Source organism: Anarhichas minor, unplaced genomic scaffold (genome assembly GCF_050575085.1).
Source record: "Anarhichas minor isolate MPS153535 unplaced genomic scaffold, ASM5057508v1 ptg000001l, whole genome shotgun sequence".
NCBI lineage: Eukaryota > Metazoa > Chordata > Actinopteri > Perciformes > Anarhichadidae > Anarhichas > Anarhichas minor.
Genome location: NW_027466447.1, coordinates 1,013,204 through 1,027,134, shown reverse-complemented (window position 1 = coordinate 1,027,134; position 13,931 = coordinate 1,013,204). Strand labels below are relative to the sequence as shown.

At 41.4% G+C, this 13,931-nt stretch overlaps 1 protein-coding gene across 1 annotated transcript in view; it reads right to left on the bottom strand.

Annotated features, from left to right (window-relative positions):
- cubn (cubilin (intrinsic factor-cobalamin receptor)) overlaps nt 1-13,931 on the bottom strand; it is a 78,697-nt gene extending 64,766 nt beyond the window's left edge. The window contains exons 1-12 of the mRNA XM_076087349.1: nt 13,810-13,931; nt 12,262-12,391; nt 8,685-8,780; nt 8,407-8,445; nt 8,208-8,309; nt 7,127-7,230; nt 6,327-6,453; nt 4,601-4,769; nt 3,926-4,057; nt 2,842-2,937; nt 1,625-1,746; nt 56-248 (exon numbers count right to left, since the gene is read on the bottom strand). Of these exons, the coding sequence (XP_075943464.1) occupies nt 56-248; nt 1,625-1,746; nt 2,842-2,937; nt 3,926-4,057; nt 4,601-4,769; nt 6,327-6,453; nt 7,127-7,230; nt 8,208-8,309; nt 8,407-8,445; nt 8,685-8,780; nt 12,262-12,391; nt 13,810-13,931 (1,432 nt within the window). The remainder of the gene's footprint in view (nt 1-55; nt 249-1,624; nt 1,747-2,841; nt 2,938-3,925; nt 4,058-4,600; nt 4,770-6,326; nt 6,454-7,126; nt 7,231-8,207; nt 8,310-8,406; nt 8,446-8,684; nt 8,781-12,261; nt 12,392-13,809) is intronic.

Sequence of the window (13,931 nt, the reverse complement as noted above, 5' to 3'; positions counted from 1 at the left end):
TTACTTCTTCCCTTCACCTCCCGTCCTTTATCTTTCCAGTCCCTCCACATCTTACCTTGCTGTGAGCTCTGGCAGAGTGGGCCAGTCCACTGGGCAGTGCAAGTACATGTGAATCCATTCATGCCGTCGGTGCAGGTTCCTCCATTCTGACATGGGTTGCTTAAGCATTCATTGATATTCTGGTCACAATTTGTTCCGCCCCAGCCAGAGTTGCAATTGCAGATGTATCCAGGAGCCGAGGTGGTGGCCTGTGACAGCAGTAGTGCACTAGTCAGACATCGGGAATTTGTTAAATACAAGAGGTTTCACATTGTTCAGGCCTCTTTTCCAGTTAAAGGCCCACGGTTTTGAAATACCCTGTTGGAGCCATTTTCGTATTGTGTTCATTATGTATACATAAAGTAATATGTGTTCAAGTGTGTCTAATTCGCCTTTTTGTACAGTAGGTTGTACATGCAATACAGGGAAAATACAAATAGGTGAATCAGTAATTACAGAGCAGGTGTGTTGTTTACTGGTTTTATCAGGTACAGGCGTACCTGTATCCATCAGGTGTATCATAAGCCAATTGTTTGGTTGTATATGCAGGTTATTCATTGATATAAGGATCACCGTCAACACTGTGGTTGGACTTGACGGTGTCCAAATAAATACATTGAGTAACGTTATTGCTATACGGACGTTTGGAAACGGTATAGCACCCCCTCAGTGGCTTGTAGTTGTTGTTTTTTTCAAGTCAAGCCTCTCCAACCCTGACATGAAAATAAAGACAAATTAACTGATTTTAAAGCTTTTAATACCAAGGCAAAACTATGGCTCACACTGAGATGCATCGGATTGTATTCTTAATTGTTATCATTCATTGTTGTTTCAATTACTGTTTGTCTATGTTTGTGTTATGCCTGTTTGTCTCTATGCTTATATAGTTGTATATCTTAAAAGCCTAACCAGGGACAAGGACTGCATATTAGCTTATCACATGACAGCTTGTACAAACATGTCTGCGTGTTTTCAGGTCCACCCTTTCAGCCGACAAACTACTAGATGGCGTGTGCATATCAACTCTCATTCGGTAAGGACGGGGATAGACAGCACAGCTTCTCCACTTGGTCTCAGCAGGTTCAGCTCAGTTCTGTCAACGCCTGCTCTCTTTTACAATAAGCTCATCTGACAGCTTACAGTCAGAATAATTACAACCAGGTAAAATAGGATTTGCTATATTGACATTTAAAGGTTAAGACATTTAAGCACAACTCACAAATATAAAGTTATATATTTTAATAGATGAATCCACTTTTGGTGCTGTGGTGAGTTTTTCTGGCAGCAAGAGACTGTATGTAACAGTGTGGCTCATTTTATAGATATTAACAATGAAGCCTTAGGAAGAAGAGGAAGAGGAAGAAGATATATCTGGCTTTGGATATACACACACACACGACTTGTTAGTGGGATACATTTATTTTTGGATTTGGGCATTTCATGGAATTTGTTGACTATAGTAAAATATAGAATATTACCAGCCATATCTTTTAAAATGAGTGATTGCAGATGAAGTTAGATAAATCTTTCTCATAACAGCCACACATCACCCGGTCATATCTGAGCAGCTGAACACACTCACCACACACTGTCCGTTGACGCAGGGGCTGTTGGTCTGACAGATGTTGCTCGCCTGGATGCAACCAGTTGGTCCATAACCACTGCCTGTGTAGCCTGGAGGGCAGGTACATACAGGGAGGCTGGTGCCTGGTGGATGTGGGAGGGCGGAGTGAGGAGAAGAAAGGTGCATGGTCATGTCCCACAGTTATCTCTATTAATATAAGATCCGACCTGAGCGATAATCAAATGTCAGCACAAAGCTGGCGGCTCAAGGGTAAAGTATTTTCAATGCTTTGCAGCACCAAGGTACTGTAGCTGGCACAGCTTGGCCTTTAGATGCTAAAGACTCTGGACATTATTGGGCTGCATACTGGGGTGGTAGTTCCCATTTTTTAAAAATGGTAACCGGAGGATGTGCTCCAATGATCGGAGAGTCAGCCTGCTCAGCCTTCCTTGGAAAGCTTATAGGGTTGCTGAAACGGAGGCTCCGATTGTTGAAACTCAGATCCAGAAGGAGCAATGTGGATTTCGTCCAAGTCATAGAACAGTGGATCAGCTCTTTACTCTTGTTAGGTTACTAGAGGGGTCATGGGAGTTTGCACATCCGGTCTACATATGTATGTGTGGACTTGGAGAAGGAGTATAGGGTACGAGCCTAATACTATAAAGTGTTGAATGCTGCATTCAGCAACATATCATATTAATATTCTAAACTTTAAGCCAACCATGAATAGAATAACTTGGCGACATGTGGTGCTTTTTTTCTGCTGAATTCACAAAATCATATTTTGCTTTACTGTGATCTGCTTTCTGTTAAATGCAGAGTATAGTGACGGTATGAGCCCCTGAAGGTTAGCCAACAATGGCTCTATTGAAAGACTGTTCCACCATTAGTAGCTATGACGATCCACCTCTATTCTCTTCCTCAAAAGTGACATATTGACATAACTTAATTTCATAACCAATATTCACCATTTTTTTACCCGTGCACACACAAAATACATATTTTTGATGTAGCTGTTTTGTTCTTATACAAGGAAAGAATTTAATTAAATTAACATTGGGAAAAGAATTATGATTTTCAGTCTTCTCCATCTTGAGCCAATCTAGAAAACACATGACTTACCTTTTCTGATTCCTGGCTCCCCTCCCTTGAATCCTTGACTGATTCTCTTTTATCAGTTCTACCACAAATAATAGTCCCTAGATGATGAAGACGAAATCATGTATGTTTGTTGTTACCTGGGCTGGAGGAGCAAGTGGCTGATGGGTAACAGCCTCCATTGTTGTTAGCGCAGAGATCGCTCTGGGTACATGTTCTCCCATCCCCCTCGTAGCCTGCACAAATACAAGATAGATTGTGGCACATGTGTGGCGGTCGTTTGATTCCTGAGTGATTCTGAGATTGTAAAAGACACCGTCATTAAAAAGTCTGACTAGAGTACGCTCGTCTTGACTCCTCTATTAGTTCATTAAACGCATTACTTTACCACTGCACAGACAGTCACCAGCAGGGGAGTGACTTCTGGGTTATTGTAGTGGAGGGCGAGACTTTTTTCTCTGTGAAACCCAGACACATTACCCAATGTAGAGCTCCAACAACGTCACACCCAGGGCTTGGTGATATGCTTGAAATGAATATTTTGTTTTCGATATTTTTCCATCAATAAGATGCAGTATTCAGATAATGGTTGTGTCTAAAACCCTTGTCTAAAAATGATGCTATGGTTCCTTATTCAGAAAGGGTTAAGGAAGGAGATGAAAACTTGTGGGCATGTGGCTTAAGGAAGGGATGACTTTGTTAGATGGTGGCAGTAAGTAATAGTTGCATTAGTAGGGGATCACTTCATCATTTAATGTATAATAAACATAGAACAACAACATGTCATTCTTCTTGACCACCAGAGGCATATATGTAAAACTTACAAATCCAGCACATGCATGTTGCCCATAGACCGACAAAGTTATACGTATGACCAGGGAGACACAGGCGCCCTGATAAAGGTTTCTGTGCAAGTTATGTACACTGTTCACATTTACTAGCATTAGCTCTTTATCGGCTACGTCAGAATCCTCATAGCTGATCACTTGGAGTTATTATCCATCCTCTGCACTTCTAAAGAAAGATGAGAAGATACTGTAGGAGACGACTGCTGGGGGTCAGGCCTCTCTATCAAGATGCTTGAGTCACTGAGGTCACATGGGACTTTGTCGGTATAAGGTCTCGACCTCCTGCGCATGATGGATAACCAGATATCACATACCGTCTCTGGAGAGTCACACAGAATTCATAGCACGGTAGTTACACTGGTAACTCCCCTCATACCTGGAGGGCAGGGACCACAGTGGAAGGAGCCCATGGTGTTCAGGCATTGCACCACAGGAGTGGAGGAGCAGCCGCCATTATTCATCAAACATTCGTCCACATCCCGACAGCTGTAGCCGTTGCCTTGCCAACCTGAGACATATTAGAGGGCATTAAAGCAAAACAAAATGTATTCAGATTATAAGACACATTCACATGCACAGCTATAAACACACAGTGGCAATTCACACATTCACACAGTACAAATGTAATGTGGCAAGTCCAACGCATGTATGTAGTTCATCTTCCTGAGAGGCTGTGGCTCAGTGGGGAGTAGCGCTCTTGACGAGACACTGAACCCTTATTTGCTCCGCGGATGCTTCCCAGCAGCCCACTGCTCCCAATAGGATGTAGTTAAATGCAGGGATGGGTTAAATGCAGAGGTCTGCATATGACGATTGTAATAAAGTTATTCTCTGATGCCTCATTATCTGCTCAGTGTTTTTGCTGTTTACATTCCTCCCGATGCAAATAAAAAAATCCAATTTGTTCCTACTCCAACCCTATTTACTAGATTTCACTATGCTTTGCTGAGACTCTGTGTGTGCTTCTGGTTTCAAAGTCACAAAAATCAGATATCGAATTCCAGCACTTTATCCTGTTTCATGTAAAATAGAGGCCAGCATGAGTTGTTACCTGCAGGACAGGCTCCGCAGTAGAAGGATCCCTGAGTGTTGTAGCAGGGAACAGCGGGGTTGCTGGAGCAGGGTTTGTTGGGTAGGTTACACTCATTAACATCAGACACACAGGACGGGTTCCCAGCTGGAGCGTCCCAGCCACTCTCACAAATGCACTGATATTTAGGCTGTTAGTAGTAGAAAAAAGTCACAGTGTGAAAACTCTGTCATTTAAAATCATATCTACAGCAAAACACAACAACAAGATGAAATAATACTTAATTATCATATAAGAACAGTGGTTCACAACTATGGTGGAATGACACAGATGCTGTGTTTTTATACCTTGAAATAATTATGGCCACTTTTTGTATACATTATTATCAAATGATGCTGTGGATTGAAAACCTTTAAACTATTGGCATCGTTGGGCAGGCAACTTGGGAAGTGTAGTGAACTATGCTACTGGCTATTCTATATTCAATGAAGCTTCACTACAGTGTAACTACCCCCCGGAGGTACATATACTGTATGTATCTCGACCCTCTGGATGTCACCGTTGTAGGAAGTGCTTCTGTCGGCTGCACATACACGTCTGTGCATCGCTGTGTCACTTACTGACCCTGAGCAGTTTACTTTCAGACCGTAGCAGAGAGCTCTGCTGCGCTTGAGCTTAAGGAAATGTAGCTTGTGTGGACGGTATCTCAATACTTGATCAATAAAAGAGTTAATCTACTGAAAAGCTTTTTGATTCAGAAAACAGTGATGCTGCCGCCACGCTACTGAGAAATGTGGTTCAACTGCTCAACACTGACTATGGAGCCTCCATGGAGCATGCAGAGAGAACTGTCACGACAAACCATCACTTGTTGCTAATAAAGCTGTAAAACTGTTCAGATTAATATAAAGCAAGGAATCTCTGTCTATCTGTCTTGGTGTCTGCCCGTCTGTCTGTCTTTGTGTCTGTCTGTGTGACTGTCTCTCTCTCTCTCTGTCTGTATGTCTCTCTGTCTGTGTCTCTGTCTGTCTGTTCTTCACATATCATAAGAACAGCTCATCTGGCCCCCTGGAGTCCTTTGTTGAATTTGGTGCAATTTGTACACATGACACGTTAAATATTAATAAACTTCGTTGCGCGGCTCAAGCACTTCAACCAGATTTTGAAATCCTTTTTTTCCCCACAACGGAGTATGGCCTCATGTCTGCAGCAATAAAGACCCCAATAGATGTTGTAATAGCTTTAGCCTGGTCTGATTCTGCCACAAACGGTTTCTGAAATGTTGATACGTTTTTATTGTTGTTGTTTTTGTTGTTGTGCCTTGGCCCCCATCACGGTTCACACCATGGGCTTACTGAGTGCAAAGCAACGTTTTAAGACACCACATAGTGGCTCTCACATCTTCAAAAACAGGGCCTTTTGTTTATTTTTGGGGCACAATGAGTTAGAATGGTAAATTAATTCATATTGAAACATCATACTAATCTATAGCTGTTTGGGGCCCTCTTAGTTTGGAGCCCAAGGTCCAGGTCGTCTACCTTTCCTAACGGTAGAGTCTGCCACTGGTGCTTCTTCCTGAGTGTATCTCTCTGGTGTTTGTGACCGTGAGGAGCTGTGACTTGGGTGTGACTCAACATGTCATGTCAGCGATGTTGCGAAGGAGCAGAGGAAGAGCATTTTTGAGTGTGAAGCTGTTTTTATGAGCGGTTCGCCAGAACTGCACTAGACTTGTTAAGTGACTGGTTACCTGTCCAGCTATAACCCGGTCTGCATCAATACATGTGCCATGTACACACAGGTCCTGTCCCACATTCCTGCAGTCATCATAACGCACCGTACAGTGAGACCCCGACCATTCTGGAGAACAGGTACAACTGCACACAAACAGAAATAATATTAAAATACCATAAAGGTAACTGTTTAGCAGTACATTGCTCTAAAAAACAACATAAAGCATTTGGAATAAAGGACATTTTTGAGGCTAGAAAATACAATATACGATACAGTACATACTAGGTTATACATATGTTGTGACAAAGTGTGTGGCAACTTTTGACAAAATGTATGATAAAGTTAAAAATGTGTATTTCATCAACTAGGCCAAACTAGTTGTGGACCCAGGCCTAATATCTGCTCCCCCAACCAGAGTTCTGCCCCAGGCCACACACACACACACACACACAAACATAACTGCACTCCAGACAGAAATGTGCCATCTAGCATGTGACTGATCAGCGGACATAAAACTCTCAACTGCCCTCTGGTTGGCTGATCTGGTGGAACAAAACTCTGTAAGGCAGTTGGTCTGCATCATTTGCGACAGCTCTTGCGGTACCACACCGTCAAGCAGTTTGTCTAGGAAAGGCCAGTTGGCTAATGGAAATGTGCACCGTTTCAGTTGTTCAGGGCAACTTTGTTTGGAGGTGAAGCACAGCTTCATCCTTCCTTTGTTTTGGAGTGTCTGGGTGTTATGCATGCTAGTGTGCTACATTTGGATTACATTACAACAGCCCATCAGTAGAGTATTATAGGAAGCTTAAGACATACCTGAATGACCCAGGGCTGTTGACACAGGTTGCTCCATTCTGGCAACTCTGAAATGTTCCAGAATACACCTGACATTCATTCACATCTGTTGCACAGTTAAGACCCTGACACACGCACACACACACACACACACACACACACACACACACACACACACACACACACACACAGCAAGAGAGGAAGAAATGGGAGAAACACCTGGTTCAGAATCAGCCAAAAATATCAGCCATAGATGAGACCAAACTGTAATGATTGTGTCATCATTGAACGGGAATAGAACCAACCAAAGTGAAAAAACGTCATACAGGTATACACAAACTACCATTTTAAGACAATTGTAGGAATATGCATGCTGCAGGGACAGATATTTGTTATCTTCAGCACTGGATTTCAACTTAGCAAAGCGGGTAACCTGTACCAAGTCCTGACAGCCTCAGACTCCCTTCATGTTGTTTGTATGATTAAATGCTAAGCTATTCGGAAATGTGCTACTAAAGCTTAATACCAACTGAAATGGACGTGGGTCCCACTCATTGCCTGACGTTAATGCACTTTCTCGAAGAATTCTGAGTGATATTCATAATTCTTTGGTATTGTGCTTTATCTATTGATTTCGATTTTTGTATTTGTATTTTTTGTGTATGTATTTTGACTGACTGTAAGAATATATGATTTTTTAGAAATACAGTATTGATCATCTGGGTGCAACTGACCATGGGGATTGTCTGGAAGTCTTTAAGGAAACCAAGTTGGCCTTTGCTAATATACCTGTGACCAGTGGGATATGTTTCAAGTTTAGTCTAGTTTTTAGAATATTTGTATTTTAGTTGATGTTGTGCTGACGTGGTGCCTATCTTGAGATAAGCATTAAATCTAATTACAATAAAGGGGGAAACCCTGAGACACAGCAAACCTGAAGCCAAATAGTATTACAGTAGTAATAGTATAGTAGGTTTCTGAGGTTTTTCGACAAAATAGTATTTAGTCTGCTGTGAGGATTTGGGATTTCAAGCAGAACTAGTTTCACTAATACCAATAGTAATAACCAATCCCATAATGTAACAGACAGTATATAACTCACGGCCCAGTTGCTGGGACACAGACAGTAGTATGAGTTGAGTAAGTTCAGACATGTTGCTCCATTCTGACAGGGATTGCTGGTGCAAGACAACTTTTGGACTGTCTGGAGGAGAAAAGAGCAGAAGAAAGGCAACGTGACATGTATGGTACAGTCTTGAGTTTGAGCCTTTACAACAAACAGTTTGACTTAAATATCTTACCGATTCAAGCGCATTCACTTTATTCTGGAGTGTTGACACCTGGAAAACAAGGAAAGCGCCATAAGAGATATGTTGTATAGCATATTTACAGTGCATTCAAGACAAGAAAGACAGATAAATTCTAAAGCGTTTTTATTGTAAATCCCATCCATGTTGCAGCCTTTGAGCCAGGTTGTAAAAGGCAACTGGTATTGTTAAATGTGATTTCCATCTGTATGTCATTGATTTCATGAAACAAACAATAGCTCATTGCATAAGAACAAGCTTTAATGTCCTACCTTGGTATCAAGCTGGTTTAGTCTGTTGGTAATTTCAGGGGAAACTCCACCTCCGTTTGCCTTAATGTTGTTAATATCTTCTTTGTTGGTTTTGATCTGAAATCAGACAGTTACAGACATTTCAGTTACGAAAGCCGAAGACAAAATAGTTCCTGAAAAAATCCTCCATGTAAATTAATGAAATTGGTTCAGTGGGCTGGTTGACTGTTCTAAAACAAAGTGTGAATTATTCTGTAGAAAATAATTCCCATGAATGCAAGATTTGTATTATTTCAGCAAGTCTGGATTTGTATGTGTCCTCAGCAGTGAAGCAGATTTGGGTCTGTTCGTGATAGGCGTTTCTGGTGAACCTGCATGATGTCATCTGATTTTGCACAAAATCCAACCTGATGGCACCGATGACAAGATTCAGCTTCTCTGTCAAGGACTGACTGAGTGCAGTTCACTTTTGCTGCTGGATGCTGGATATACTCAAGTCACATTCAAACTCTTTTTCACTCCCCTGGAGTCAACCAGCAATGATCGGTTCTCAACAACGTTGCAAGCAACACCTTCATAGGGCCAAGAAATCGGCCTGCTCTGAACAGGCACATCCAAACAACATGTTTCATTTGTTTTAAATGCTTTGTGAAGAGGCTGATATGGTGGATAGATGATCAAGCACAGGACTTTCTCCAAGGAAACTGCAGTCTGTGTCCCATGTAGAACCAAAAGTAATGTACTTATTTTAACCCAAAACCTTTACTAAATCGAGCCAAGTTGTTTTGTTGCCGAATCCTAAAAGTAATTTAGAATGCAGTGTCAAAATGCCATGAAACCTATTTTTATTTCAGAAACGATGTATCCGTGGTTTGCAGAAACATACAATGCATGAGACTGTGCTGCCTCATTGGAAATGACCATACTATGCATTTCAGCATAGAACCTGCTCATCATACTGACTCAGAACCTGCTCATCATGACTCAGAACCTGCTCATCATACTGACTCATTAGACCAGGGCAAAGCCTGTGCCAATGTTATTTTTCCCTTCATCTCCATCAAGAGGAAGACCTTTCAAGCTAAACCCAGACAACAAACAGAATTGTTGAGAACAGATGAGGACATGATCATTGGCTCTGTAGTGGACAGCGCAGCTATCGGCCAGTACTAATGTCAAGTGAGCAAGAACTACAGTGGGACAGCAGAGTTTGAGAATGACACCTGGATTTACTGTGTGGGAACTATTATTGTATTACTGTCACGTATAAACATCTGCCCGTTTTATGCTAACCTTATGATAACACTTGATAACCATGGTAACTGTACACATCAATGAAGGCCACAGTTTTAGCCTTGACATCATTAAAAACAACAAAATCAAACAGATACACACAAAAAAAAAAAAAAAAAAAAAAATAAATATATATATATATATATATATATATATGATATTTTTATAATAATAATCAAATGACAATGTGAAAGGGGTCACTGATAGTAATGAACCTTTACGCAGCTTTGCAGAGAAACAAACACCGGACTTTCGTCAAGGAGACGAGTGTTTGTGTCCCATGCGAAACTAAACGTTCACATTTCCTCACATGAGTATTAGTGTCGTTAGTCACATGACTCGTTTGTCACACGCTAGTCACGTGAATCGTTAGTCAGTCGCGTTAACGTCAACCACACTTTTGTCCTAAACCTACAAAATGCTTTGTTGCTTCAATGAACTTCTTGTGACGGAAGATTATTTTGAAAAGACACTATGCATGTAAGGTGTAGAAACTAACGTCTGTGACATGTCTAGAACGGACACTAGCGAGGGTAGCGAGAGCGTCATAGTTTGAAGCACTGACCAAGCATCGGTATTTGATGATTTGGGAGTGACAATGTGTTCTTTTATACATATCATTTTATTTTATAATTTTATGTAACCTTTCAATTTGTGTTTGTCTTATTTTGAACTCTCTCAGTGTAGTCACCTATCCATCAAATGTCCTTACGGTGCCTTCCAATAGAAAGGCAACTTATGCAGACCAAAATATGCAGCCGGACTGATATAGCTGATTTGTTTTTAAATCGTGATGTTTGAAACATTTCAACAGTGAATACCAACTGCTTCAAATGTGCTTCATTCATCTCTTGCCCATCAAACCCACATCTGTCAGCATTTTTCAATTAGTCAGATACAATGGATGCATGAACATGGCTTAATACATTTGATTAAAATATTGAGTCTGTGTCTGTACGTGACTGCTTTAATGCTGTAAAGTTCTAATGATGTCTCCACCAACTCTAACGCACCTGGCCCCTGATCTTTGGTCTTGTCCAAACTGCTGAGTCTGCTTCCTAACTTGATAATCATTCATAGCCTCATATGAGGAACAGTGGGCTTTCAGTTGTGTAAACATTGATAAGAAGTTGTAATGACACAAATATTCCGACTGGTTCGGATAAGCTAATACGTTTTCTGTTGTGATGTTGGTGAAGTGCTGGCAGTACAAATAAAGCCAAACCTCGTTGATTAGTGCAGGAGCACCAAAATACCTAAACATGCCAAGATGAGCAGAACATTTTAGAACTGGAGTTAGCAGCGATAAAGGCAGACAGGGTAGGTATACTCGGTTGCTTTTGTATGTACAGGGGCTTTTACACAGTTAAAGATATTCCTTATCTGTTTTTCTTATTGTGAAGTTATTCTTGGGCTGGTGGGATGGGAACATCAAACTTGAGTTTCACTTACAGTAAAAGGAGTCATTTACAGTTGTTTAATAAAATAAAACACCTATAATCAAGATAAAGAGATATATATATTTGCCGGTTTATTTGACGGTTGCCCCGTCGCTCAGAGGTCCCTGCGGCCGATCGACCCGGTCACATCTTTTTTCTGTCCTGGCCCCACAGTGGTGCAATTAACTCCCCACTGACGTCAGGACAGCAGAGTCGCTGCACATCTTTCGCCACAGGCTGAAAACTCACCTCTTCAAGAAGTACTACCCTGAGCCTTCCACTTAGCACTTATGACTTCTGGTGACTAGTAGTTCTCTTGAATACCTATGTTGAATACACTTATTGTAAGTCGCTTTGGATAAAAGCGTCTGCTAAATGACTGTAATGTAATGTAATATATTTCATCTAATAAATATTACGACATAGCACCCCCCCCCCCCCCCCCCCACACACACACACACACACGCACAAATGAACACTGTTGCTAACTTACACACAGTATACGTTTTGTCGAGCTTCACAGCATTTAAAAAGATATTCAGGGTTACACCCACAGCGAGCAGACATGAGAGGGGCTGAGTCACAGACAGACCCGACAATTTAAAACACCCAGATGGGGCATCAAAAACTAATTGAAGCTTAGATGATATGGTCATTTAATTTGATGTGACTTTAGCAATTATGTGCTACTGGTATCTATGCTATAGTATAAAACCACAACAGCAGAGGTACAACTTATTTTTCTCCAGAGGGGCAGCTGTTGCTTGGCAGCTGTAGCCCGGCCTTGTGCCCGTCCCTGTAGGACTATTATATTCTGTCACATGACGTGTGCATGATTTTTAGTAAAGGAAAAAGTCTGAACTTACCTGACTCAGAAGCTGGGTGAGGTCCTCATTATCCACTTTAACCCGGCCTGATGCTGACGTCTGGAAGCGGATGTCTTTACTGTCCCCGGTTGTGAAGACAAGGTGACCATCATCTGACAGCATACGAGGCCTACGGGGTCAAAGCACCATTTCCGTCAACAGACTGTGTGCTGATAGATTTAGTACACAGCAGTTGTATTTAGGTCAACCACAGTTACGACCATAGAATAGGTTTAAGGTACACAAATACAATTCCATCAGGAATCCCACTTTGAACCTCATAGTATTCAGAGAATGTGTCATTGTTCCTGAAGGTCTGGTGTAAGGGCAGCGGGATAATATCTTGCCGTGGTACCTGCTTGTGTGTGGTCCTTTTGTTGGTCAGAACTACATTTATATATTTTTTATATACTATTTGATATATTTTGACCAGATGGTGAAACAGAAAACAAATCAACTACAAAACTTGTGAGTGATAGAGTTTAGTATTAGTAAAGTTTAATCTGTGGTCTGGCTTCACTTCAATGATATTGAGATGCATCAGATCAGTCCGATCAAATAACTGATTAACAATGAGGGGGCGTGTCGGCCGTTAAATCACTTCCGTGAAGGCTGCTCTTGAGTGTCTTCACTCTTGGCTCCTCAGAGATCTCTCCTCGCTCCTCCATCCTCTCCCCTCAGCGCGGAAGTAAAAGCGGCCGTCAAGATGGCGGAGCAGAACAACTTCCGGTTCAAGCGAGGAAATTCGGATCAGAGACTTGGCCTCGTCTTGCTCCAGTGTTCTATTGTAACCCGGGGCAATATTCTGATTGATAGTGGGACTGTCACGCTCGTGACTGTGTCAGTTGGAAGACACTGAGTTGCTGCTGTGTTAGCCGCTATAGCCGCTCTGGACGCCTTCCCTTTTCAATTGCATGCACACGTTTGAATGATTGTTCTTTTTTGATTAAGCCTATAGTGGTAAATAGAAATCTAATTTCAATGCTGCTGTTTTGTGTGTGTGTCTGAACACAAAGGGGTTTTTAAGACTGAGTTAAGTTAGTGAGTTTTATTGCATGTTTTCCGTTTTTTTTGTGTGTGTGTTATAGCAGGGCATTTTTTTAAGGTTCCTTGTTAAAATAATAATTCTGGATATAACTTATTTGACAAATTGGCTTGCTTGCTAGCTGCTCTACCCAAAGTTCAAGTATATTCTTAATAGGGCTACGTTCCAGTTATACTATGATCAATGTGAGCCCTGCAAAAAGTGGGACCAGAATTCCAACCTGAACTTTGGGAGTGAGTGAGATTTTGATCATTAAATGAAATCTGCTCTGTAGGGACCATGTACAGCAGAACATTGACACACTAATCGATATTTAAGACTGCTTCTTTCAAAAAACCTTATTCTCTGCATAATTTGAAATCCCTAAAATAAATATAATTTTCTATATCAACCAGCTGTTTGTCTATGACAGAACAATATGTCTGCTGAGTAATGCTGGTGGAGGCCATCGTTTCTAATTCATCAATGTAAGACATTCTTGTTTGATATAAAGCCCAACTCACTGGTCATTGCCAACGCTCCTCTTGTTTGGTTTCGGTGCTGTGTCCCTCGGCTCTCCCTGTAGTCCCACCAGGAGGAAAATGAGCATGAAGAACAGCCATGAGAGTCGCAGTGTCCAAGCCAT